A 26,089-nucleotide genomic window follows, 5' to 3' on the forward strand; every position below is an offset into this window, starting at 1 on the left:
AGCAGGCCAGAGGCAGCCACAGCTATGGCTTCACTGCACCACCTGACACTGCAGCGCCAGCTAAGTCACTCTGCTCAACAGACTACACACAACAGCAGTAAGGTTGACAGGTCTTCTTACCAACCAACAGCACAGCGTTAGGGTGAGGGGCTGAACAGGGAGAGGGATCTGGATAAATCTGTAACAGCTCAGAGCAGGGATAAGTTGGAAACAAAGTTTAACCTGAGCCTCATAGCACTGAGAATCTGCTGAAGCTCTAAAAAAGAGGCTCCTGCTCATCCGCCTGAAAACCCCTAAATATTCCCCTTCTGCTGAAGGCTAAAATAAAGAACAAGAAAGTGGGTTCCCTATAGCAGACAGCAAGAAAAAAAATTCCCCCAGAAAAAGAGTAGCATTTTCCACACTGGTGGCTGTCTCATCATGGAAAGATGCCTGAGACATCTCATTAGTCACTGCCTGCAACTTGCATCCTCAAACATGTCCTCAAAGCAGTAGAGACTGAAAATATAATGAGACAAGAGGAATCTCTGTATCTTCTCATAAATGTGGAAATAACTGGAGTGGCAGTTTAGATGCCAGACAAAGAAATTTCTGTGCATCTTTTATGGGCCAAACTCTGATCTCTTCTCCAGTACTTGTACCATCATTTTCATCTGTAAACAGCTCCTCCAGAACAGGGGCCAGGTCTAAGTGGACCAGTCTGAAAGCCCAGAAGTCATTTTTCAAAAAAGTAGCTTTACTAGTTAGTCCAAATCCTGCAAATCATCCTCTCAGTGCCCACTGGGGCTTCTCTCACAAGTTTGGAGCAGCCCAGGTTAAGAAGCCCACAAGCTGAAAGCTAGGTTGGATGTGAATGCCAAAGTCTTGCCAACTGTCCTCCAAAAAGGGACTGCCAGTCTTAACTGGCAGGGACAGGAGAGACCACTGGGAGGAGCCAGAAGAATGGAGAAAGCAGGAGGGATGGAGGAAGGTATTGCAAGGCCTAAAACATTTCTTTCCCATCTCTGACTGGTATTTTATTAAAATGTTAAGAACCAGCAAGGTACAGGACAGATATTCCCCTTCCAAATCTGTCCCTGGCCTGCACATACAGCATCAATATGTACACGAGCTAATCAAAAAAAAAATGTATTGAAAAAGGCTCAGTATCCTTTTTGAACCCCAACAAAGGGTAAAAACATAATGCCAGGGTCTCCAAAGCTCCCTGGGATCCTGTTGTTCCCATCTGTCATGGACTTATCGCTTTAAAAGCAAGCAATAAAACTGGACGTGTCCTTTCAATTCTGGAGAAGATTGCATGTGAGGGTGCTGCCCTGGGAAAGGCTCTCCAGAGACAGCCAGGCCTACCAGGGCAGCCAGAGATAGCAGAGTCTGAATGTCAATCCATCCCTTCTGTTCCAGACTTTCACGCGAGACTGTTAATTACTCTATGGCCATAAGAAGTGCAAGCAAGTAAGCCAAACCTTGCTCTTGGCAACACCCATGGACCCAGCGGGCAAGAGGTCAGTGCGGTGAAGCCTGCTGGGAGACCCTGTTTACTAATGTGGACATGGCTGGACTCAAGATGACATGGCGAGGGGGAAGCAAGGCCCTGCTTTCTACAGTGGTTTTATCCATCCATCCTGGCAGTTAATCCACGATCAGCTCCTACACGGGTGTCCCTCCTTGTGACAGATATAAGCAGAATTTCTCTAGAGCTGAGTCAGGCTACAGAGCCCACTAATGGGGGCTACAGGAGGCATCTGCCACCCCTTGTATTTTTTGCCCAGATAAAGTGAGTGCAGTGGATCAGGAGCAGCTGGGTTTGTCCACCCAGGGAGCCACAGGCCAGTGTCCCAGTGACTGTAGGGGGCTCTTAGCTACAGGAATGCTAACATAAGCCCATGCAAAATTGTCACCCAGAGTCCTCCTCAGCTATTAGCCAGCGCTACCTGAAGCAGACTTAATCTGCCCCTGGCTTTAGGCCTGGCAGAGGTGAGCTGCAGTGGGGGAATACCAGCAGAAAAGGGGGAGGGATGCTGCCCTCTCTGCCCCCCCAGCATCCTGCTGGCTGCTGGGGACCAGGCTCGTACGGCTGCACCATCTACCGGTCACGTCTCGCCACCACGCCACTGGGGACCCGCAGTGTTAGAAAATCCCACCTTCCTCACCTCCAGCATCACTAGAAGTCAGTGATGCCACTTTTAACATTAAACTGAGCTAAACCGGGGGTGGGGAGAATCTAATTTCAGATACCACAAGTGTAAACACACCCTGGACACAGAACAGGCAACAGAGCTGCTAATATTGCTAATTTCCCGTTCCCTCAAGTTAACCCTCTCCATGTTCTTTCCTCCTGCACTGCTCCTGGGCTGGGAGCTCTCTCATAGGCAGACAGTTTTGCTGCTGCCTGAACTTCCCTTCTACAAAAGCAGCTCTCCACAGTCCCAGCTGTATCAGACCAAAGGCACTGCTTCTCTTCTCACAACTGCTGCAGGATCTAGCTTTTGTGACCAATCTTCATTGCAGGGTACTCCTGGAGCACAAAACCAGTGACTTGCTTAACCACAAGGACCAAAGCTCACTTACAGTGCAAACATCCTGCCACTGGACCAAGTGTGTCTATTCTGGTACAGCAGTCTTCATAAGCACAAAGACTGCATCTCCATTCAGGTACCTACCATGCCTTCAGTGCTCTGCAAACTCAAAACAGGAACAAGGAGCTTGCAGAAAGGAAATGGAGCTAACAAATATTCCTGAAAGGGTAAGGGAAATGGTGATGAACCTTCTTCCTGGTAAGTTAACACCCAGTGCTTTATCAACTCCAACTTTTTTGGGCAGTGGGGGCCCAGCACAGCTATACACCACTCCGCAGAGCTGACAAGCCATGGTCCCTGCCCAGCAACATACTGTGATACATACTTTATCAGTTTTAATGCAAACAGTAGATTTGCCTTTTTCTTCACCCCCTCTCTCCCACAGGGCAGCACTTAATTCCCAGATCCAGCTAACTAGAGAAAGTCAGGTATCCGGAAATGACTGGTTGTGGTTTCAGGCTATGGTAGATAGCACTTGCTTGTAATCCCTTCCCTCCCTCTCTCCAGTAATACTCCTCCTCCCTCCAGTTACCAGCACAAACACAGTAGTGCTCCCTTCTGCCCACCCCTCTCTCCTCCCTCCAGGCTACTCCTTTAGAGATCTGGCTCCACGGCTAGATTGTAAAATAATCCGGCCGTTCCTATGACAACCTGCTGGCAGCAGGCAGAGATGACGCCAGCACACAGTGTTGGCCCACTCACTACCAACACCCAACTCTGTTTGTTTTTGTTTGGGATGCATTTGTTTTTCTATGCGGGCAGCTCTGCCGAGTACATTTCTGAAGGCCGGAGGGGCAGGAGGAGCCACAATCCCAGGGATGCCAAGAAAGTTGCTGTCTCTGTGATTTACCCTATGTTTTTTGCCCCAGCTTCATCTGCTGTGAGGATAAAACCCCTCCAGGAGTCTTGCAGCTGCACACAATCTTTGCAAGACTCGATCCAGAGCTTGAGTTGAAAGGCATAGTGCAAGACTTCGTGTGCAAGGTTTCCACAGGGGAAGAAAAAAAAAAAAAAAAAAAAAAAGCCTTGGGTAGAATTGATAGGGGCTATATAGACCTTATTTTAACATCTTTCCTGTCAGCAGAAAGATTCCAATGTACAGGGAAGCAAAGGAATTCTTGCTCCCTGTGAAGCATCAGCCAAATGTCTGACTGGACTCATCCAGCCTCTCCAACCCTGATAGAAGCTAGCTCATGTACAGGGGGATTTGGACAGAGGCCATTAGTACAAGCAGAAGGACCTTCCTGGCAGCCTCAGTAAGCACTTTTCATTGTGGGCCCTGAGGAGCAAAGAGGAGTGAGATTCCCCAAAATGTATTGTGTTCCCTCCTTAGCCACATCCATCCTTCTAGTTCCCTCTGACCCGATTCCTAATCAACACACAACTGAACTGCTTCAACAGACCTAAAAGTAAAAGGAGGTTCCCTCAGGTATTGTACCTATTAGACCTCCTAAGCAAAGCCTGTTCCTTCTGAGCCCCTGAAATCACTCTGTGGACCATCTACATCTCTGACTCCAACAACAGGTTTCCCAAATAGAAAGGCAGCAATATGTTTGACAGCCCTCAGGGAGGAATATCGTTTCCCTGGGACTAACACCCTTCACTCACAAGGAAAGTCAGCACACTGAAATGCCACTGCTCTCAGCATGAACAAAATGAGAGAGACAGTGTCTGTTACTGCCTGTACATTTTAGTATGTCTCCATTTTTGTTCTGAGGGTCTTGAGAACAGGGTTAGGCAGATCAATTAAGCAGGACTCCATAGTTGAGCATTTGCTAACATTCTTCTCTTTCAAACCCCAGTAATTAACCATCATTATGAAGCAAAACAATGACTATGCCTATTGCACAGCGGACTGCAATAAGCAGGACTCCCACTACTCTGTTTCAATGTACTGAATGCTAGCAGACAGGGGTCAAGAAAGATGGTTCCCAGTGTGAAAAGAAAATCATGAAATTAGGTATGTTATTTTGGAAAAGGATCTCCATGGGCATCCAGCATCAGCCATTCTGGAGCCAGGACACAAATGGCCCATTAACACAAGGCAGTGCAACAAAGGGGATATATCTCAAACTATGCAGGCTTGGTTCTCTGATCTGATGTGACAAGTAGCTGACATACCAGACCGTCAAGTACAATGGAAGTCAAGAGACCAGATTAGCTTAAACCTATGGATGCTTCTTTGATGAGAGCAGGGGAAGAGAAACAACAACCAGAGGCATGACTGTTTATGGAAATGCCTTAGCAATTACAGACCTGGCAAAGCACTGTGGCACCTGTCACACCATGGACTATTTGGGTTCGGACAGACCTTAGCACATTAAGGGAGTTACCCTTCTAAAACTGCACCTGACACAACTATAACACTGCTGTTTTCGGGTGCCTCACCTGCTCAGCTCTCCACAGCCATTTCCAAGTTGTTCACAGAATCACAGAATGGCTGAGGTTGGAAGGGACCTTTAGAGATCACCTAGTCCAACTCCCCTGCTCAAGCAGGGTCACCTACAGCAGGTTGCCCAGAACCCTGTCTAGATGGTTTTGAATAGTTCCAAGGATGGAGACTCCACAACCTCTCTGGGCAACCAGAGTGCTCAGTCACTCTCACAGCAAAAAAGTTTTTCCTTATGTTCAGCTGGAACTTCCTGTGTTTCAGTTTGTGCCCGTTGCCTCTTGTCCTGTCGCTGGGCACCACTGAAGAGTCTGATGCCATCCCTTTAACGCTCTCCCTTCAGATATTTATATGCATTGATAAGATTCCCCCTCAGTCTTCTCTTCTTCAGGCTAAACAGTCCCAGCTCTTTCAGCCTTTCCTCATAAGAGAGATGCTCCAGTCCCTTAATTATCTTAGCAGCCCTTCACTGGACTTGCTCCAGTAGCTCTGTATCTCTCTTATACTGGGGAGCCCAGAATTGGACACAGTACTTCAGATGTGGCCTCACCAGAGCTGAGTAGAGGCAAAGGATCACCTCCCTCAACCTGCTGGCAATGCTTTTCCTAATGCAGCCCAGGATGCTGCTGGCCTTCTTTGCCACAAGGGCACACTGCTGACTCACGGTCAACTTGTTTTCCACCAGGACTCCCAGGTCCTGCTCTGCAGAGCTGCTTTCCAGCCAGTCATCCTCCAGCCCGTACTGGTGCACAGGGTTGTTACTCCCCAGGTGCAGGACCCTGCATTTCCCTTGGTCGAACTTCATGAGGTTCCTCTCTGCCAATCTCTCCAGCCTGTTGAGGTCCCTCTGAATGGCAGCACAGCCCTCTGGTGTATCAGCCGCTCCTCCCAAGGATACACTCTGTCCCATCATCCAGGTCACTGATGAATAAATTGAATAAGCATTGCTCCCCTGCACACTCTTCAACAATGTAAAAGTCCTACCGTTGGAGACAGCAGCAGCTACAGGTTAGTGCTGGTTCAGAATTCTTCTAACTTGCCTTCCCTCTATTGTGAAAGGAGGGAAGGCAAGTTAACTTTAGGCAACAGGCTGTAGCGTTGTTGCTCACAGAGAGACCCAGAAGCTGAGCTCTGTCAAAAGGCTTGACTGTACATTTATTGTACACTTAACCCAAACTCTTATCCATGTCTCACTCCTTTCTTGCCACACAAGGATTTCTGTCCTGGGTTCAAAAGATCAGGAAAGAATGTCAGGATCTGTACGTGGACAGGGTTCTTTTTCTTAGGCTGTGGGCTATCTATTTTGCTGCAAAGACATGACTAACGTAATATCAGTGCAGAAAGTTTTGAGGGACCTTAATGCAGGGCTGTGCTTTCCTGCTTTTTTATTTACTTTAGAAATTACCCCAAAATTATACACACAGGGCAACATTTGAATCCAACATGCTCTATATAACCTCTACTTTATCCACAGAGCCCTTCAACCTCAGGATCATGAACATGCTCTGCCAGCATGCTAGTAACAGCAAGACACTCCTTCAAAGATCTAGCTTCTGTCAGGAGTTCAGTATTGGGCTCCCTCACTGGCCCAAGACTGGCTCAGTCCAAAATCTCCCTAAGCCCTTCCTGCAGAACGCAGTTCATAGAGCCAAAAACAGACTTAGCAAAATAAACAAAAGCAAAGCCCTTCCTCTGGCTAGCACAGCCTGTGGGAGTCCAAGCTCCTTGTGTGCTGTGCTTTAATCTTCAGCACTTTTCACAAATGCCAGATCCCAATGCCACAATCCCTGTCAAATTTTTTACCATTTCCTAGGGTGAAATCTGATAATAAAAACCTTCACTGGCCCCAGATCTTCATGGCGTTTACAAGAACAGAGCACCCTATCCAAAGCTCCATTAGGCAAGCTATACCCAAGATCAGCATGTGTACATCTCCAAAAGGCTTAAGGACAAGAGATTTCATCAGAAGGAATTTCAGTTATTAGACTTGCAGATGCACCACAAAGCAAAGAACTCTGAGGGCAAGTCTGGCCCATATCAACCACCTGTCCTTTCTACAAAAAGCATAACTGTCTGCCTGGCCCTGCTGCGAGCAAGGACCCTTGTTATGCTGGGGGAATCTTTGGAAAACAGGTGAGAGTGCAGAGAACTGGCCTCGTGCCACAGAGAATTGAGACAGGATCAGGTGAGTGACAGGGGTAAAAATTTTGCAGAAAGAGCTGGAGGGGCTGCCCAGGGCAGCTCGCTAAGTAGGCTGCTGCACTGTGGGACTGTAGTATCAACTCTTTAGTTTTGACTGAGCCAGTCGCTTACCTTGACTTTAGCAGGGCTTTGCACAACATCTCCCATAGTAGCCTTATAGACAAATCAGTGAGATATGGACTGGATAAGTGAATAATAAGGTGGGTAGGTGGAGAATTGGTTGGACTACCAAGCTCAAAGTGTTCTGATCAGCAGTACAAAATCCAAATGACAGCCAGGTACTAGCGGCACCTCTCAATGCCCAATTCTGGGGCCAATACTTTGTAATGTCTTTATTAATGTCCGGGGTGATGTGGCAAAGTGCACTCCCAGCAAGTTCACACTCTATACCAAATAATGGGTAGTGGCTGATATGCTAGAAAGAAAGGCTACTACTCAGAGGTACCCCAACAGGCTAGATAAATGGGCTGACAGGGACCTGAGGAAGTTCAAGCAAGGCAAATGCAAAGCCCTGCACCTTGGATGGAATAACTCCCCCATGCAACAGTACAGGTTGGGTGCCAACTGGCTGAGTTGTTTTGCAGAAAAATTATTTGGAACTTGTCTGTAAAGAGTTTGGGAATGCAGTGGAAGAATACTGACTCTTTAGTGCACATCCCTAGGATCCTCATTTTTCACTCTTGAGGGTAGTCAAACACTGGACCAGGTCGTCCAGAAAGGCTATGAAATCTCTATTCCTGGAGATACTCAAAACCTGACTGCACAACAATGTGAGCAACCTGCCCTGGTTGGACCTGCTCTGAGTAGGGCAGGGAGGGAGGAACACAGACGGATCTGTAGGAATCATCTCCAGGAGTCCCTTCCTACCTAGATTATTGTATGATTCAATACTCCTCTCCGAGAACTAGTCACTTCTGCTTTTCTCCCCCAGTGCTCTGCTTCCTGGAGGCCAGCAGGGTGCACTGAAAGGCGAGGAATGAAGTATTCCTCGGGCTTACCCACCGGACCAGCAGCACTCCCGTAGGGCTGCAGAAACATGCTGAGACCTCCCAGAGCTGCAATTCGGGTGCCCAGCCTCCAGGGCAGGGCAGGGACTTGGTCAGCCAGCGGCCGACAGAGGGCACTGCGAGATGCTCTTACCGGCAGGGAAGGGGAGCGAAGGCTGCCTGTGCCGGGAGAGCCCCGGCGGGCGGCCGGGCGCCTCGCTCAGGGAGGGCTCGGGGCCGGCCGCAGCCGGCAACGCCAGCGCGCAGGAGAGGCGCGGGGCGACCGCCGGGGCGGGCAGGAAGCGCCGGTCCCGGGGGCTCGCGGGCGGCCTGCCCAGGCGCGGCGAGGAAGGAGACGGTGGCGGGGCTCCCTGGGCTCGCCAGCCAGCTGCACCCACACCAGCACGGGCGCTGGTGCCAGCCCACGTGTTCACAAGCCAGAGCCCCAGTAACTCCTGAGATTGGCTTGATATCGCTGCTTTAAGTGCTGGATGTTGCTTGTTGCTTCAAGCGTTTGAGGCTACAAGGTTCACATTACCCAATTCTCCTCCTTGATCTCGAGATCTAAACACATACCTAATAAAAAATGAAATTTAAATTCTTACATAACCACATGACTCCAGGCACTGGGGCTTTAAGAAATATATAAAACATTACAGGACTGGTGATGAAATCCCAAAGAGTAGCACCAAGACTCTTCCACTGAGAGAGGAGGACCTGGAGGGGACTGCTGAAACTTAGCAGATGTGAGTAGCCTTGTACCATTTTATTGGACACCTCTACTATGGCTTAGGATCATGCTGCACATCCGTTATGAAATCAAACACTATGGCCACAAAGACATTTACACACTTCTCTCCATCAGCTACAGTAAAAACTATAGCATACTGGTTTATATATGGAGATGATAAGTACAGAAATATCAGACATGGGAGGAAAAATCACCAGTGAATGGATGCTTCTTGGGACCCCAGGAAAGAACTGAGTTTAGGGGAGGCAAAACCTAGAACTGCTGCCTAAGGCATCTGACTTGCATGCTGATGATAACAGCAGCGGCATTTTCAGGCATTCCCACGCCAGTCTCTCCACCCTGCTCTCCTGGCCAGGCTTAACACACCCATTTGCAGGGGTGGTGAAAGGAATGGGAGCTCTAGCTGTTCTCACTTGCCATCTGGGAACTTTGCAAAAGCCCTTTTCCTCGGTGGCTTGCTGGCTAACAGAATTGGTAACTGGGATGGCTACAGCACAGACTCCTTTCTATCACCTGAGACAGAGCTAGCAACCCACTTTATTCAGCAAAGATTTAAAGCAAACTTTAAATTGCTACAGTTAGATCTGCCAGAGCATGTCATTCACAGAGTTTAGAGGTATTCATACATATACATAGAGATGATCTAGACATCTGGAATAGTTGTCACAAACCACAAACCTTGTCACCAGGCTGTTGCCACACACTGCCACTGCTATTTCTGAACCCTTCTTGACCCAACTGATCCTACTGATCATAGGCTCAGTGAACAACGTGAGTTGGAAGGGGTCTCTGGAGGCCATCTAGCCCAACTCTGCTCAAAGCAAGGCTGCTCGAGGGCCTTGTCCAGCTGAGTTTTGAATACCTCCAAGGTTGCAGGTTCCTCACCCTCTCTGGGCAAGTGTTTGATCACCCCCATGTTAAAAAAAAGGATTTTAAGGGACACACTCTGAAGAGTCAGTGTTCCCAAACTGATTTTAGGCAAATCACTTACGTACTCAAGACGCTCTTCCACAAGCATTTATAGAGATCTGCCAGCTACAGGATCTGTCTCTTCCCTTGCTCTGGCACTAGTCCCTGGGTCAGGGACCCAGACCAGCTGGAGTTTAACCCTCCCAAACAAATACATTTTTGTACTAGTTTCCTGAACTAATTCACTGAAGGGTCAGACAAGTACCACCACACAAGACAGGAAGAGAACACAATCACATGGACAGGAGCAAAGAAGACAGCAGGACCACAGGACTGGTTTAAACTATCCTAAAACTGCAGTTTCAATGCCTCGATTTACCTGTCTAGTAATATGGGAATCACACTCTTCACAGACTTCACAGGGTTCTGGGGACTGCTAACTGAGTTAGTTCAAAGCCTTGGTTTTCACCTTCAAGGCACTCAGGGGCCTTGGCCCAGAACATTTAAAAAGCATGCACACACACACACAAATCTGAAGATAAACACTATAGTGAACAACTCTAGCCCTCTTGCAGAAGAGGACTCTGCAATACTGTAATGCTTGCTTGTGCAAGAGACACAATCTTCCAGGGACCTGTCCAAATTCGCAGAATGAACTTCCCAGGGACTAAAGACCATCCCAACACTCACCACCTGCACCTCCAGAATGCAAGGCATGCTTCTTTCACCTGTAATGGAAATGCACTGAAACCTAAAATCCACTGGGGAGAGAGGAGCAAACCACACATTCACGTATTAGTCACATTTGAGGTTAGTGGGAAAGTACTTAGATGCTACACTAAAAAGCTCATGGTAATACACAGAATAGAACAGAACACTTAAATCATTAGAGCCCAAAAGGAGCTCCAAGATCCTCAGGTAGAAATCATTATATAATAAATACTTTGCCCTCACAAACACAGATAATTATTTAAGTGTATGATGTTTCTTAAAAGGAAATACAAACCTTTGGTTAAGAGTCAGAGCTGGTCTTTACAACATTCCGTGTCCGATCACCTGCAGGGCACAATCTGTCATCCAATATCCAGTAATTAAGCTATATTTACGACAAGATTGGAAGCTGTGAGGTCACTCCTTGTGCAACTACACGTGCCTAAAATTAGCTATGGTAATCATTCTCACATGCATGCATGTAACAGTTCAGCCTTTAGCAGGAAAAAACGTCTGATGATACAATAGCAAGTGAGAATGCAGCACAGGGAGGAAAAAAGAATGACAGACTGGTCATAAATTTATACCAGTTTGGAAAAAAGATTTTGTTGCGTTTTCTTGAGTTTTGACTGCATGGTGTTATACTGAATTCCATATTCCACAAATGGGATTAGTTGGCATTGATCACAAACACACAGCCATTGCCAATTCCTGAATTGTCTTATTCATATCTACTCTCTGTTAGAAATCAGCAAATAAGCTGCATTTCTTTTTGCCGTGAAAACATTTGCACAGTAAAATGCTTCTCAAATTATAGGTTCTAAAAATCATGAAAAAGAATTAAAACATAACAATTCTGAAGTGCTAAGCTCTCTTGCCAAAGATGACTTACGTTCACATAATATGACCAGTTTATCAAGAAGTCAAGTGTTAATCCCGCTCTGGTGTAACAAGCAAGGGTCTTGCACTCCTGTAGTACTGCTGCATAACAGGGACTAAAGCTGCAACAAAAGGCGTTTCATTAGGAAGGCAGCTACAAGTTCACATCTTGACCAAATGTAATGGGACGAAGAGCCAGAAAGCATACTCAGTGAAGCACGTGCCTTCAGTAGGGTCCCTAGTCATATAAGGGTATATACAGGAAACTTTTCTCAAGTAAATGTTCCTACTCAGGAACATACCTTCTGGAGCAGGTAGGTAGCCTGTGTAAGTATCACCCTACAGTTCTGAAAGCTGTGGAAACCATCCCATCAGCTTGCCAAGCCCCTCAATTCAGTGTACAGACTGAAACAAAGATCTTGAAGATAAAGAATGAGGTAGAGTGACATGCTTTCTTGTATGTTTTTTCAACATATCTGTTTCCCAGTGTGGTTTCCAACCTAATTTTACTAAAATAAATTAGTTTTTATGTTTCCCTTTGTTTAGGATGATTTTGGGAAGTGGTTTACCAAACAGCACACATTGCAATTCATTTTGGAGCACTGAATACCTTACACAAACGTAGGGCAGTGAGACAAGTCCTCCTCTAAGCTGCCAGAGCTTGTTCACAGGGCGGTGACACAGGCAGCAGTACTAAATGAAGCAGGGCCAGGAAGTGTTCTCTGGTGGAAGGGCCATGGGGTATGCTCACCAAATCCACACTTCACAGCACTTGGCCTAGGGTCACCTCTGAACCACATGTGGTGCCCCTGTAGCCCAAAGGCGTAAGTATTATTTTAGAGGTGTTATTTCAAACACCCTGAATTGAAGAAATGTGAGGGCTGTGCTGCAGGCTAGAGGGGTGTTTTTACAGCATGAAACTAAAGGTACATGTCACATGCCCTGGCACGGAGGTTTGTTTGGCAGCATGAAATCTGCTAGGATATTGCTGGATGACCCTGTAGAGCAGAGGGAGTCCAACTTTAGGCAGTCTTGCCTACACTGCTGAGTGGGGCACGCACTACTCCCTGAACCATGCCCAAGCACTGTCTTGGGGACTGCTAGCAGGCACAGGTCAAAACTGTTTCAGGGACCCCGTTTACTGTGTAATAGAGCAGGATAGAAAATCAGCAGTCCAATGCTCAAGCTGCCTACCTACTCCCTTTGATTTAGCAGCACAGGCATAGCCAGAGAACCCAAGCTTGTGGCTCCTGGTTAGCTGGAACTTGCTAACAAACAGCAGGAGGAAAAAAAGGGGGGGGAGGGGGGAGGAGGATATGAGACTCCTATGAATTTGTCAAAACCGTAAAGAGCTGAATTCTTTGAAAGTCTGCATGAAATGCTTATCTGTTCCGTAACCCCATTCTTGGCTTTGCACTCAACTCTTATGTAATGACAGCATTACTTTGGTTTATCTTCCTTTGTGTCCTCAAGGTTAGTGACACATCATCATTAGGTTACGTTACTGGTTTAATTGAATTGCCATACCACATGCTTAAATGCTATAACAGTGCTTGTCCTTCTCTCTACAGTGTGCTACTGGCAACTGTCATTTCTCCTACAATTAGTTCAAATGCTTCAGAGCAGGAACTGCGTGTTTCTCACGCTGCAGTACCCAGAATACTTCAAAGCAGTGTCCAGGTAACGTTTTACTTAAAAACCCCAATTACCTGGTAATATATGAATCTTGTACATTATAGACTATATGCTTGAGGACCGACATTGCTACTGTATTTTATGGCCTCTGCAATACTATGTTACTCATTCTAAAGAAATACTTAGTTTTGCAAACAAAAACAAATACTACATTATGAGGTTGTTTCACTTCCCTTATTCCCTAGCATGGGAAAATTCAAGATGGCAATTTAAAAGGAGCTAAATCCTTACCAAATGGAAGATGCAATGCAATCAGAATCAAAATGACTCCTTTAAAGTTGCAGCTGTTATCTTTGGCCAACAGGATCAAGCTACAAAACACATGTAGAAAAACAGAGTTCAAATACGGTCAGCGAAGAGGAGCTGAAAAGCTGTTATTCTGCAGACCAAACATGCAGAGAAAAGAAACAGAACAAGAGCTCCATAATTGGAAACAATAGACATGACTTTTGTCCACGTGTTAGTTACGACTTTCTTTTGTTTTCCTGTGATATCCTGTTGATATAATATCCAGATCCCCTGTGGACATCCGCTGTTTCCCAGTCAGGAGAATGAGTGGGTTTTTTAGTTTCACTTCAGCATCTCCCCAAATCACCAGCATACCTAGTATGTCTGGAAAGTTTACAGGAAGCAGTGTCAAAGAACCACCTTATCAGCAACAGATCTGAACAGAAGAGAAGCATGAACATATGAGATCACACCTCAGGGTAATTTAAACAAATTTCAAATACTATCTCAATAAGGAACCACAGAGTAAGAGCAAAAGTTTTGCTAAATATTTATGAAAGAACATAAGAATAGTTATACGCGATCAGATACAGAGTCCCTTTTACCACCTTCCTGTCTTTTGACAGTGGCTGCTAACCACTACCTAGAGCAGGTTGTAAGAACAAGGTATGCATGCAGCGCTGTTTCCCCAGAATATTCCCCAAGGCTCCAGAAATGTCCAACATCAGGACTTCCTGAGCCAAAGGGGATGTTTTGGGATTTAATAGTCCTCAATAGCTTTTTCTTCCATTTGTTTTCCAGACTTCTCTTGAGCTCGAGTGAACTTTTAGTACCCACAAAATCACGGAAAGAGGTTTTCCACAGGTCAGCCGTATCGTGTGATAAGCAGCCTCCTTTCGTCTGTTTTTAAGCCCACCTTTTTCCAAGTTTCATTTGGTGTCCATCATTCTTATACTGAAAGTAATCTCCCCCTCACTCTTCAGCCTTCACTAAGCCTGAAGAGTCTTAGTTAATTTAACTGTTTCTCATACAGGAGCTGTTCCACAACTCTGAACAACTGTTTACTTCTTTCTGTACCTCTTGCAGCACTCTACCTCCTTCTGGGGATAAGATCAGAACTGTACGTAGTATTCAACAATATAGGCACACCATGGATTTACACTATGGCATAATGATGTTCACTGCTTCGTGCTCTAGTTCTTTCTTAATAATTCCCAAACTTTCATTTGCTTATTTACCACTGTCAAGCCTTCAGCTGAGATTTTCACAGAACTGCTATTATGCCGAGATCTTGTTCCTAAGTGATAAGTCAGGCTACAGCCTTTTCTGTATATGTAAAGTTTGGATTGGTTTTCTCCTATTTGAAACACTTTACATTTATCTACACTGAATTTCATCATTCACTCACTTTGTTTTGTAAAGTCTCACTGAAGTTCCTCTCAGTCACCCTATTATTCACTGCCTTTTCCAGACCACAGCCTCCAATACAGATCCTCGTAGAAATTCACATATTGACTCTTTCCAGGCATTTTTTGTTCTAACTTCTGGCTTCCTGTCTTTTAACCCAGTGTCATCTACCCGCATGAAAATTTCTCCTGTTATCCCATGGCAACTTAGTTTCTTCAGAAGCTTTTGCTGCAAAACTTTGTTGAATGCTCTTTGGAAACCGAAGTAGACTACATGGACTGAATCTCGCTTGTCCACGTGCTTGCTGACTCCTCCACAGGTCTCCTAACAACCTGTGAGGCAGGACGTTTTCTCTTTAGAAAAACCTTGTTGATTCTCCTAGTACACCACTCTTCTCTGTGCCTACTAGTTCTTTCTTAAACACTTTTCACTAACTTGCCTGGTAAAGATATTGGTCAATAGCTTGCAAGAACTTCTCTACTCTTTTTTTTTGATTGACATCTTAACTGCTTTCCCACTCGCTCATATCAAAGCACTTCTAAAGCAAGATGCCACACATGATGACTAGTAGCTATTTAAACTGTGACCTCCCTTTGAACTCTTGGGTGAGTATCATCTGGTCCTGACAGTTCAATGCTTTTCATTTTATCTCTTTCATAACCTTTCCCATGGACACTTCAGCTTGAGACATACCCTCTGATAAATCCCTCATAAAATAAATCTAAGTACGAGAATCTTGCTGAGTTCCTCTACAGTGAACACAGAACAAAATACATAATTTCTTTTCTAGAACCTTATCTTCTCTGAGCAATCTTTTTTACCTTGACGGTCCATTGGCTCTGATGACTTTTTGGCAGGCTTCCTGTTTTATTTGAGAGTCACAGTTATTGGCAAAATAATCAAAAAAGGAATGGCAAGAGAACCAGCCAGAACAAATGTTCAAGGATACAGGTAGCTGGTCACCAGCTACACTGAAGTCTGCAACAAGGCTGTCAGGTTTCTTAGGGTAACTCTAATACTCTAAATGCAGTACATTATTAAAAAAAAAACAAAAACCAAAAACCTAAAAGACTGTGTTTCATCCAAGTCCATATGGAGATGAACACTAATTGATATTCTGTGTTATTTTTATTTTGTGTTGCCTTTTTCTTAGTGTCACAAATCACTTCTCCCCCCAAGTAGCTGCTAGGGGAGATTTCCAAACAGAGACCTGACACTAGGGAAGCCTCGTTAAGGACAGTCAGTCCCACAAGCTGTTAGAAGTGAGCCAGCTGACATCCGACACCTGGCACTCCAGGCAATCTGGAAAGCCTCCACGTGCTTCTGCTAACAGCGTGTGTCCCCCAGCCCGGGGGCACAAACAGGGATGACAACTCTGGAAAAGCAATAATGGAGTCCGTACAGCCTTATGACCCCAGCACGGATTCCTGGTCACGAGAAACGCTGCTTCTCCCAAAGCATCATGCCAAGCACTATATACTCAGCACACCCAAACATGTTTTATACCTTTTCCCAGCTGGGACAAGGCACTGAACAGCCTGGAGTGCAGCCCTGGCTGAGGGGACACCGCCATCAAAGGGCAGTCCCGGGACTGCCACGGCCAATGATGCCCACCAACAAGCGCTGCACCCAGCTGCCCAGCACCCACACGCTGAGGCACTGGAGCGTGGCCACCACCGCGCCGGCCGTTGGTCCAACACCCCCATCCTCGCGCACGGCCGGCGCGCCCCCCGCCCCCTCCGCGCGCAACCCCCTTCCAGAACCTTCACGCAGCCCAGCCGCACGCGCGAGCCGCAGCCCCGGGCCAACGAAGGAAAGACGGGGCCGCCGCTTTCCCATATATGGGCACGGCCGGAAGCACTTGCGTCATGGCGTTGGCTCGTAGCGTCTCCGCGGGGAGCGGAACGTCACGTCCCTGACGTGCCGCGCTCCCCGGCGCCCCGGCAACCAAACAGTAAACAGCGCGGCGGGGAGGGCGGTGCGGCGCAGGCGCAGTGCTGCGGGGCGCCGCGGGGCCTGCGGCGGCCGGGCCGGGCCGGGCCGGGCCGCGGGGGTCCGCGCCGCGCCGAGCTCCGGTCCCCGCGGCGCTGGCGGGGCCGAGGGGAGCCGCGGGGCCGCCCCGCCCCGCCCCGGCAGCCTCCCCTCGGCCCCGGCACGCACGGGGCGGCCCGGCCCGGGCCTCTGCGCAGCCCGCGGCTCCGTGCGGGCCCGGCGGGCCGCGCCGGCCCCGGTGCGGGCGCCGCTGCCGGCACCTGCCCAGTCGCTGACGGCGGCAGGTAGCCGGGCGCGCGGCTGGGAGCAGCTGCCCGTCGCCTCCCCCGGCGCCTCCGAGGGGCTGTCGGCCCGCCGCGCGACCGGTGCCCGAGGGGCGGCCGTCTCCGGTGGCGTCGGGGCTCCTGCATCTGCCCAGGCAGCCCTCGTGCAGCTGGGGTGTCTTTGCCATGCAGCCGTTTTTCATTCTGTCGTAAACGTGTTTCAGGCTCTTTGTGCTGTTTCACTGCTCTAGTAATTCACAATAACGGTTACCATGCATTGCACTGCAGTTTGCATTTCTAAGAATTAATTACAATACTGCCCTCAATGGGATCAGGAGCAGAGGAGGCGTCAGAAATAATGCGAGGATTACTTGCCTGTCTTATCTCATTCCATTGTTTTGTTTCACAAAGCAGTATCTGTGTGATGTATCAGATACCATTTATAATTGAGGCACATGCATTTCATTCATTCCAAGCAGAGATTTATATGCTGCATTACTGCCCCTCATGGCTCTATTGAAGCAGGTGGCAAGATTCCCACTGATTTAAGTGAGATTTCACTCCAGAGTTCTCAAATGCTAGAAAGCTGATAAATCACATCCACGACATGCCATAAATTTAATCTCGCGCATCTTGAACTCCAGATCGTCCCCGGCTGAAAGCAAAGAGTAATGTCAGAGCTGGAGCCTGGGGTTAAACAGTACATGTCTCATGCAGTGCCACCCCTGAATTCGACATCATTGCATAACAAATGTAAAAGCTGACACTCACACTTGGCACTTGCTGTAGTTGCTATCTGAAGGAAAAAGCCTCAGTTAATCTGTGGGACTACTTTATCTCTGATGTATGAAGTCCGCCCTAGATGTTGCATTACCTTGTCTTGTGATCTTGAGAGATGGTGGCCAGGATCACTGCACCTACTTGGAGAAGACTTGTTCAGTGTTTTGGGAATCTGAAGACCACTGTTCCTTTCTGTCCCTCTGCTGAGCATCAGGTGTTTTTAACAGCACATGTAGGCTCGCTCATCTTTCAGCAGAAGGCATGTTGTGATTCCAGATTTACTGACTTCACCAGGTTACTTGTCACATCAGTCACACTTTCTTGGAGCTGCACCTACATGACTGCTTGAGGGTCATTGTTGCTGTGCATTTGCCATGCCTGGGCTGCATTTGCTGTGCCTGGCTGTTACCCTTGTAAACTAGAGTAGTGATGTGAAAGTAGCTACTTCTAAGTATGTGGCATCTCAGTAGCAACTGGGGTCAGTGCTGGGGATCTGTTTCACTCTTTTTCAGTTGCCAACACTGCCTCCAGTTTAGTGTTGAAAGACGGGAAGCTGCATGGGTAATATTCACTTTTGCACAGGGCAGGCCTTGTTGTTGAGCAAGCTGTGAAGCTGCAATACGCACTACTGAGATGAGATATATCCTGTGCGTGCTCTGACTGGGGGAAGGGGTGAAGAAAGAGCTTGCTTCAGTGACCGGAGAGCCTGGGGTTACACAAACCCAAACCCGAATGCCATAGACTCCTCCAGCCTGCACAGATTTCCTGAGAGCGCTGGGTCAAGGTGACCTCCAGTTGGACCCACGCGCCAGTGCAGGATTTCTGTGACACCTTGAGAAAGAAGCTCTCAAGAGCTTCAGTGACAGCGCTGGAGGCTGGCAGGGAGGCCTTGCAGCATGCTGCTCTGAGGGACTCACTCTTCACATGCTGCTGCCACCTTCACCTCTGCATTAGGGAGGGAGCAGAAGAGTGCTCTGCACATGAGGGCAACCTGCCCCATCCCGGTTAGGCAGGCTGGGAGACACACAGTCCAGCACACAAGCAGCAGGCACAACAAAAAGCAGCAGCCCTTTTATAGCAACTGAGGGAGGAGAGGCCACACTGCAGCCAGCCACCCCAGGGAAGGAGCACGTTCCCAGAGCAGGGGGCTGCTCACTGTTCAGCCTATATTCACTTTGAGCTAAGGCTGACAGAAAATGCAGGGCAAGGAAAGGGTGAGTGTTCTGCCATATACCCCTTGCAGCCCAGAGTGAGGGAGGGAGAAGAGAGGGGGTATGCATGTCTCTCTCCCCTTAAGGCTGGAAGAAGATACTCAGTAGCACTCCTGGAGTGCCAGACCCAGCCCACAGCACCAAGGGCAAGTTTCTGGGCCTCTGCAGGCCAAAAGGAAGTTGTGCTGCTAGGAGCATGCAAATGCCAGGGTGGACCCCAGCCTCAGTGATTCAGAGGCTGGAACTCTCCTGCCCTTCCTATCTCCTTCCAAGCGAGGCTCCAAGTTTGCTGAGGAAAGGCCACTGCAGGTGAAATGCAGAGGTACAAGGGCATGGGAAGGACATGAGGCCCAGGGCAGGCATCCCCAGAAGGAGATGAAGGGGATCACCGTGGCAGCCACCCCAGGTGCCACAGCCCATCCAGACTTGTCCTTAAGGGTATTCCAACCCTTGCCCCTGGAGCACCCCCTGCCTCAGGCAGAAGCTCATGAATCTCAGCCCACATTACAGAGAAGGGAACTGCTTTGGGGTCATAAGGAAGCGATGCAAAAGGCAACGCAAGGACAGCTCCAGCCTTCAACTTAAATGCTTTTATTGACAATGTCTCTGAACAATAATAAGCAAACAATGCTTAAGTTTCATTCAAATTCACTTTCCACATGTCAAAAAAGACCTCAAGGTAGAAAAAAATAAAATAAAAATATAAATATCTGAGAATCCATCTTAATAAATAAATTAAAAACACAATAAAAACGTTTTCATGGAAAACTTATGTCAGAACATTCAGACCACCTCAACAATGCATGATCAGTAAAGTTACAATGAACATCAATGTAGAACTACAGTACATGGATATAGCTATTTATCTACCTACTAGAAAATAAAATAGAGTCTCTTTCCCCCCCCCACATAAGATGGGTCATTGCTAAGTCATCAGAACACGATATTGCCAGGAACACAGTAGTTATTGTTAATCAGCTGCACTAGATACGAGTTGGAGATACCCAGCACCAGGTTAAATTCCAATAATTTAAAACCAAGAGATTAATTAGTTAATGCTAGTGATACTAAGGAGGGGAGGGAGTCACCAACCCAGCCATGTGGGACATGCTACAGACTACCAGCTCTCATGGATGGGCCATTGGGGACAAGACAAACTCCATGCGATTTGCTACATCTCTGGAAGAGGTACGAGGCCTCAGCGCAGGGCGCTCTGCCAGGCCCTGGGGCGCCAGGCCAGCAGAGGGGGTGGCGGTGGTGGGGCCCTCCCCAGGCCTGGCGACCCGTGGGGCACAGCGGTGAGTCCATGGGGGCGCACGGGCAGGGGAGGGGGCCCGGCGGGTCAGTCAGTACAGGGGGCTCGGGCCCTCACAAGGCCAGCAGGGTGGGGGAGCTGAGCGAGTCAGACGAGGGCTCGTTGCTGCTGCTGCCCTTCCGGTGTGCGGCGGCACAGCTGGGGAAGGCGTCCGCCTCCGGGTAGGTGAAGACAAAGGTGGAGGTGTAGGTGCTGGGGCAGGGGGTGCAGGTCACCACAGGGGTGCAGAGGGGCTCCAGCTCCCCGCTGGTCCCGGCGCCCAGCGGCTCCCAGTCTGACACGTAGAAGGAGGAGGCCCCAGGCAGGTCCATGTCAGGCACCGAGCGGGAGGCCTCCCGCGGCCCTGTGGCAAAGAGCAGCTCATCAAAGGGCTCAGCCTTGAGCTCCAGCCCACCGCCGCTGCTCTCCTTCGGTGGTGCAGCCGTTGGGGCCTCAGCCAGCAGCGGCAGGGCAAAGGCGGCCTCCTCGGCAGCAGGAGGGCTGGGGGCACCTAAGTCCAGCACAGTGGCGGCCGCCAGCTCCTCGGAGAAGCGCAGCTCCTCAGGCATCTTGCAGGCAGGTCGGTGGGCCGCCAGGATGAACTCCAGCTTCTCCTTCTCCTTCAGCAGGTTGGCTATCTCTGCCTGTAGCGCAGATTTCTCCTCCTCCAGCTGGTCTGTCTCCTGCAGGGAGAGCGGGCTGTCAGCCAGGGCCACCTCACACCCCAGCACCCCCAGCCAAGACAGCCCCATCCCTGGGATGCCTGCGGCCTGGGCGGCACTTACCGCCTGCAGCGTATCGGTGAGCTCCCGCCGCCGGTTGCGGCACTTGGCCGCTGCCATCTTGTTCCTTTCCCGGCGGATCCTCCTCTTCTCCTCCTCCTCCGGGGACAGCTGCAGGCAGAGAGAGGCCGCTGAGTCGCACTGCCAGCCTCGTGCCCCGGCAGTCCCCCCTCCCAGCCCGGTCCTTCCCCCCCACCCCCGGGCCCAGCCCGGCCCCCCCCGGCACGGCCCCCCGCTCACCTGCTCCACTTTGCCCCTGCGGCCGATGCTCTGCCCGCGGGCTCCCGGCACCTTGAGCGCGGCAGGACGGGGGTAGGCGCCGGCGGGCGCTGCGACGCCGTAGGGATGGCTGCGGCTCTGCGAGGGGGCCACCGAGGAGATGAGGGTGGGCTGCACCAGCCACTGCAGGTCGGGGCTGGTGGAGATGGCCGTCACCGTGGGCACGAAGCTGGCGCTGGACACCGCCAGGTCGGCGCAGAAGTCCTGCGGGACGGGGGCAGAGGGGGGCTGTGAGCGGGGCGGGCAGCGGCACCCCGGGCCGCCCCCCGCAGCCCCCGGGGCCGCGCCGCGCTGCCATCGCCCCGCTCCACATGAAAAGGAGCTGTTATAAATATCTCTGACGTCTGCGCTGACGCAGACGCCGCTCCGGAGTCTCCTCAATGAACTCGCGTTTTATCAATGAAGCCGCTTTACACACCCGCTGCAGAGCGCAGCCAGGGCCACGGCTCCCCGCCCGCCCCACGCCGCCCCAGCCCACTGCCTCCTCTGCGCCGCCCGGTCCCGTCCCGCGCGCCCCCCCCTCCCCCGCCGGTGTTCCCCCCCCGCCCCGGTGTCCCGGGCGAGGACGCAGCCGGCGGCCCGGCCCTCACCTGCGGGTTGACAGGAGAGCCCATGCTGGAGAAGGAGTCCGCCGGGGACGGGTAGTAGGTGAGGCTGTCCCCGGCCGGAGAAGCGCTGCTGCAGCGGGAGGAAGGCGCCTCGTAGTCCCCGGTGAAGCCCTGGTACATCATGTCGGCTCGGCTCGGAGGGTGCACACCCGGGGCCGTAGGAGCGGAGTGTCCTCGGGCGGGAAGCAGGGAAGGAAGGAGGTCGGGAGGCCGGTTGCGCCTGTCCGTGCCGCCACGCCGCGCGTCGCTCCGGCTCCGGCTCCGCCACTCGGCTCGCTCTGCGCCGGAGTACCGCGCCGCGCCGCCCTTTTATACCCTCCCGCGTGTGAATGGCCGACGTCACCGGAGGACGCACCACCCGCGCCCGCGGGGGGGGGCCGCCGGCCCTGCGCCGCCCCGCCCCGCCCCGGGGCCGGCCCGCCCGCCCCGCCCCCGCCGCCTGCCGCGGGGGGGTCGCGCCGCGCGGCGGGGGGGCCAGCGGCCGCCGGGCGGCGCGGCGGGGGGAGGAGCGGCGCGGCCGCGGCCCTCCCCCCCCGCGCGGCGTGGTTCCGCCCGCGCGGCGTGTTACCGCCAAGCTCGGGAACCCACTGACGCAGATATCCTTATATGGGATACATCCTGTGCAAGGGGGTGTGACTGACGGGAACCGCTCCAAGCTGCAGCCAAGTGCGGCCGGCGGGCGGGCGGCGCGCCCCGCGGCACCGGCCGGCGGGACGGGACGGGACGGACCCCCGCCCCCCCCGCGGCCCCTCCAAGCACAGCGGGCGCGGCGGCCGCAGCAGCTCCGCGCCGAGCAGCCGGAGCGGGGTTACTCCTCCAGGAACACACACGCACTTTACTGCAAATAAATCCCGTCGCTGGCACCGAGCGACTTCTGTCTATAGCTCGGCGCTGGAATATTTCAGGCTGTACATGTGGAAAATCTAACCTACTCCATTTCCTGCAGCGAGGAAAATGTTACGCTCATGTGGCATTATTTACTTTTCTATTATATATGCAGAGCAAGAGCCGAGACCGAGGATAGCAACGCAGGGTGCTGGGAAACCTCGCCAGGGAAGCCCGGGGGCGGCAGGGGGAGAGGCGGCCTCCCAGGAGGGCTGAGAGAGCAGCGGGGCGCGAGCAGGCAGGGGGCCACCGGGAAACCACTGGCCAGGAGCACTGGCACAGCTTGTCCTTTCCCCCAGTTTGGGTTTTGTTTTGATCTCGGTTGCAGCGAAGCCCGGAGACACCCACCCACGACAGGGATGTCAGGCAGCCCTGGCTCAGGTCAGGCAAAGCTGGGAGCCAGACCGCAGACTCGCCTTGCACGGGAGCCAAGAGATCGCGGCTATAGATAGTAACAGGGAAGCTGCAGCAGCGAGGGTGTTTACAGCAACAAACAGAGCCTGCAGCGCAGTCTCCAGGCAGGAGCGTCACCCAGCCAGCCTGGGATCCTGCTGGCAGCCTCTCCCGCCGCTTGAGCTCATGGGCTAAATGCAGCGCCTGATGTTGCTGCTGCTGCTGTTGCTGCGCGAGCAACCTCCGTTCTTAGAGATCTGGGCCACGGGGGCGGGAGAACTGGGCCAGCTATTTCTGCGCTGCCCGTCAGAGCAGAGGGGACAGCCAAGGACTGCCGCGACGCACGGCCCGCTCCGCTCGCCGGCGACGGCCTGCGGGCCGGCAAAACCGCTCGGCACCACTGCGCCAGCCCGGGGGCCGGCCCCCGCACGGCGCCCGGGGCCCCGCGCTCCCGGCAGAGGGGTCCGTCCTCCCCGGGGAACTGGCACGGCCCTGGCTTGGCTGTCCCTGCCCAGCTGCCGCACCGGCGCCCGATGGGGAGGAAAGCCGCTGGCACAGTCCGAAGCCCGAGACGTTTGCCAGCCCCGCGTCGGGACGGCTTGCTGAGCCCTGCCACGCCTGCAGGCAGCCCGGAGTCCCCCCAGCCAAACTGCACCTGCAAAAGAAACTTCTGGAAACCAGGGGGGGACCTGCTCTGCCAAGATCCCAAAATATTTTAGTGGCGCGATGCGAGCTGTCTGTTGCCGTCTCTGCTGGCGACCGAACGCGCTGTTTGCACCAAATGGAAAGTGCACAGACGCTGCACATTTCTAGCATGTGCCGACGGAGGCAAGGAAACAGAGAAACCAAAAACACATGACGTGGGTTTGTTGTTTGCTCCAAACGCAGGGCGCACACGGTTTTACCACAGTGTCTGTGAAAAAAAAGGAGGAAGTGAGTGGTACCGCAGGGACAAAACACGGTCAGAGTGTAAACCTCCTGCTCGGGTGACGGGGCTGCCCCTGCTCCCGCGCCGCAGCCTGACAGTGGCTCTTCATCCCACTCTGCTGGCGGCAGGGAAGCTGGCAACGCTTGTTGCCTCCCGCTTCCCAGGGCGTGAGGAGCTCCCCGGCCTCAGCGCGTGGCCCTCGGCCTGGCGGCTGCGCGATACGGCCACTCTCCAGGTGAAAGTTCATGGCAGCAGCGTGGCCCACTGGCGTCCGAGTGACGGCTCGCACGGATCCCGTCACCACGACTAACCACAGTGAGCGGTTCCACGTTTCACTTTCTGTGTGCACGCCGCGACAAACACCTGCCTCCCGCCGCAGTGCACAGGCCGGGGGGAGCCCGCCAGCGACACGGCCGCGGCGCCGAGAAGTGATTCCCTGCTCTCAAATACTGCTCCGTGCCGGGAAGGCGGCGCTGCCTGGCGCAGCCGCCTGTGTCGCCGGCAGGACATACCTACAGCCGAGCATAAATAGCAGTTAATAATCCCAGTGGCTGGGTGTGTGACAGGGACGCCCTAAAGAGCAAACACAGTGAGTGGAGGCATCCTGGCACCTCGTGGTCATGCAGCCACAGCCACCAGCCACCAATAGCCGCCAATAGCCGCCAAGGCCATGGCCAGCACCTCCCCCCACTGCCGAGGGCTCCAGCCTGCACCACGCCGGCTGTGAACACCCGCACGGCTCCGCCAGCCCTCGTGCAGAAACGGCAGCTCTCAAAGGCACTCGTGTCCCAGGCCGGCCCTGGGACCCCCGCCTCCAGCGGTGGTGACCCCAGAGGGATGTTTTATACCCCAGAGCAGCGCAAGCGTGATGGCTCCCACTGCTGGGACGGCCCCACTTTACGTAAACGCTGGTGCAGGGTGAGAAACCCAGGGCACAGCAGCCAAGCTGGCCCTTATCTGCCCGCGCCCATGGTGCCGCGCGCAGTATCAGTGATAATCCTGCCACCAGTGGTCAGCCACAAGGGGAGAGGAAACGACTCGAAACAAAATGACCCACGCGCTGGTGGAACCGCTCAGTATTTAGCGGTAAAACCCCAGAAATGAAGTAGGGCGAGGAAGCAAGCTGACATGCTGTGGCGAAAGGCAGCACGCTCAAACCCCACGGCGGACACGCTGGTGGAGGTCCTCTTCAGCTAACCAGGCAAGACCCAAACACTCGCTGCAACCCCAGCAAAATCTGATGCGAGTCTACCCGAGCTCTTCGTCGCATCCACGAATCCACGAGTGCTTTCGGGAGGTGGCGGCAGGCACCAACGCCACGCTCGCACTGTGGGCCAGGGTCTGGCGCAGCGGCGTGGGGCTCCCGCAGGAATGGGGACACGGGAGCAGGAAGCACCGGGATGAAGGAGGCAACCGCTCTGCTTAGCTAAGGAGATGCAGTTGCGGGTGGAGAACAAAACAGCAAAAGTCAAGGAAAGCGACAGGATGTTGAAGATTGTTTGGCTCAGGACAGAAACAACTCTCTAACTGTTGGGAGCAGGGAGGGCCGGGCAGCTGCTCGGGGGCCTCGCGCCTCGTGGGACAAGCAGCACCACAAAGCTGAAGATGGCCTCGAGGGGAAAGGCTAAGGCTTTGCCACCGCCTGAAGACACAGCCCTGCTTCAGGAGAAGTTCCCAATCACCTTCCTCCCGCGTCTGCGTCCGAGACCAGCGTGTCTGGGCAAGCTGCCTGGGAGAACAGCCTTCAACACAAACAAGGTCTCTTTTTTGAGTCCTGTGAGTCCTCGGCTCATGCGGCAACGGGGCTGCTGTGAGGGCTCGGAGAGATTCAAGCTCACTCCTTCCTGGCCCAGTGGGAATCATATTAATTTGTTGATGCTGAAATGGAGAGATTTGAAAGGCGAATGAATGAATGAATGGGGAGCGAACGGAGGGGTCTGC

The 26,089-nt window shown here is 52.0% G+C and overlaps 1 protein-coding gene and 1 long non-coding RNA gene across 2 annotated transcripts in view; both read right to left on the reverse strand.

The window, feature by feature from the left end:
* The window catches only part of LOC135328648 (uncharacterized), a 32,756-nt gene extending 16,080 nt beyond the window's left edge, over positions 1-16,676 (reverse strand). Inside the window, exons 1-4 of the long non-coding RNA XR_010389607.1 lie at positions 16,497-16,676; positions 13,330-13,409; positions 11,417-11,525; positions 10,820-10,869 (exon numbers count right to left, since the gene is read on the reverse strand). This is a non-coding gene — a long non-coding RNA (uncharacterized LOC135328648). The remainder of the gene's footprint in view (positions 1-10,819; positions 10,870-11,416; positions 11,526-13,329; positions 13,410-16,496) is intronic.
* A 2,873-nt stretch (positions 16,677-19,549) lies between these two features.
* Positions 19,550-22,254, reverse strand: FOS (Fos proto-oncogene, AP-1 transcription factor subunit). The gene is made up of 4 exons (XM_026120456.2): positions 21,925-22,254; positions 21,296-21,538; positions 21,059-21,166; positions 19,550-20,956 (listed from the first exon to the last, which is right to left on the reverse strand). The coding sequence occupies exons 1-4, from the start codon at positions 22,063-22,065 to the stop codon at positions 20,348-20,350; spliced, it is 1,101 nt and encodes a 366-aa protein (XP_025976241.1). The 5' UTR covers positions 22,066-22,254; the 3' UTR covers positions 19,550-20,347.
* Between the last annotated feature and the right edge of the window lie 3,835 nt (positions 22,255-26,089).

The sequence above is a fragment of the Dromaius novaehollandiae genome, chromosome 5, assembly GCF_036370855.1.
Source record: "Dromaius novaehollandiae isolate bDroNov1 chromosome 5, bDroNov1.hap1, whole genome shotgun sequence".
Lineage (NCBI taxonomy): Eukaryota > Metazoa > Chordata > Aves > Casuariiformes > Dromaiidae > Dromaius > Dromaius novaehollandiae.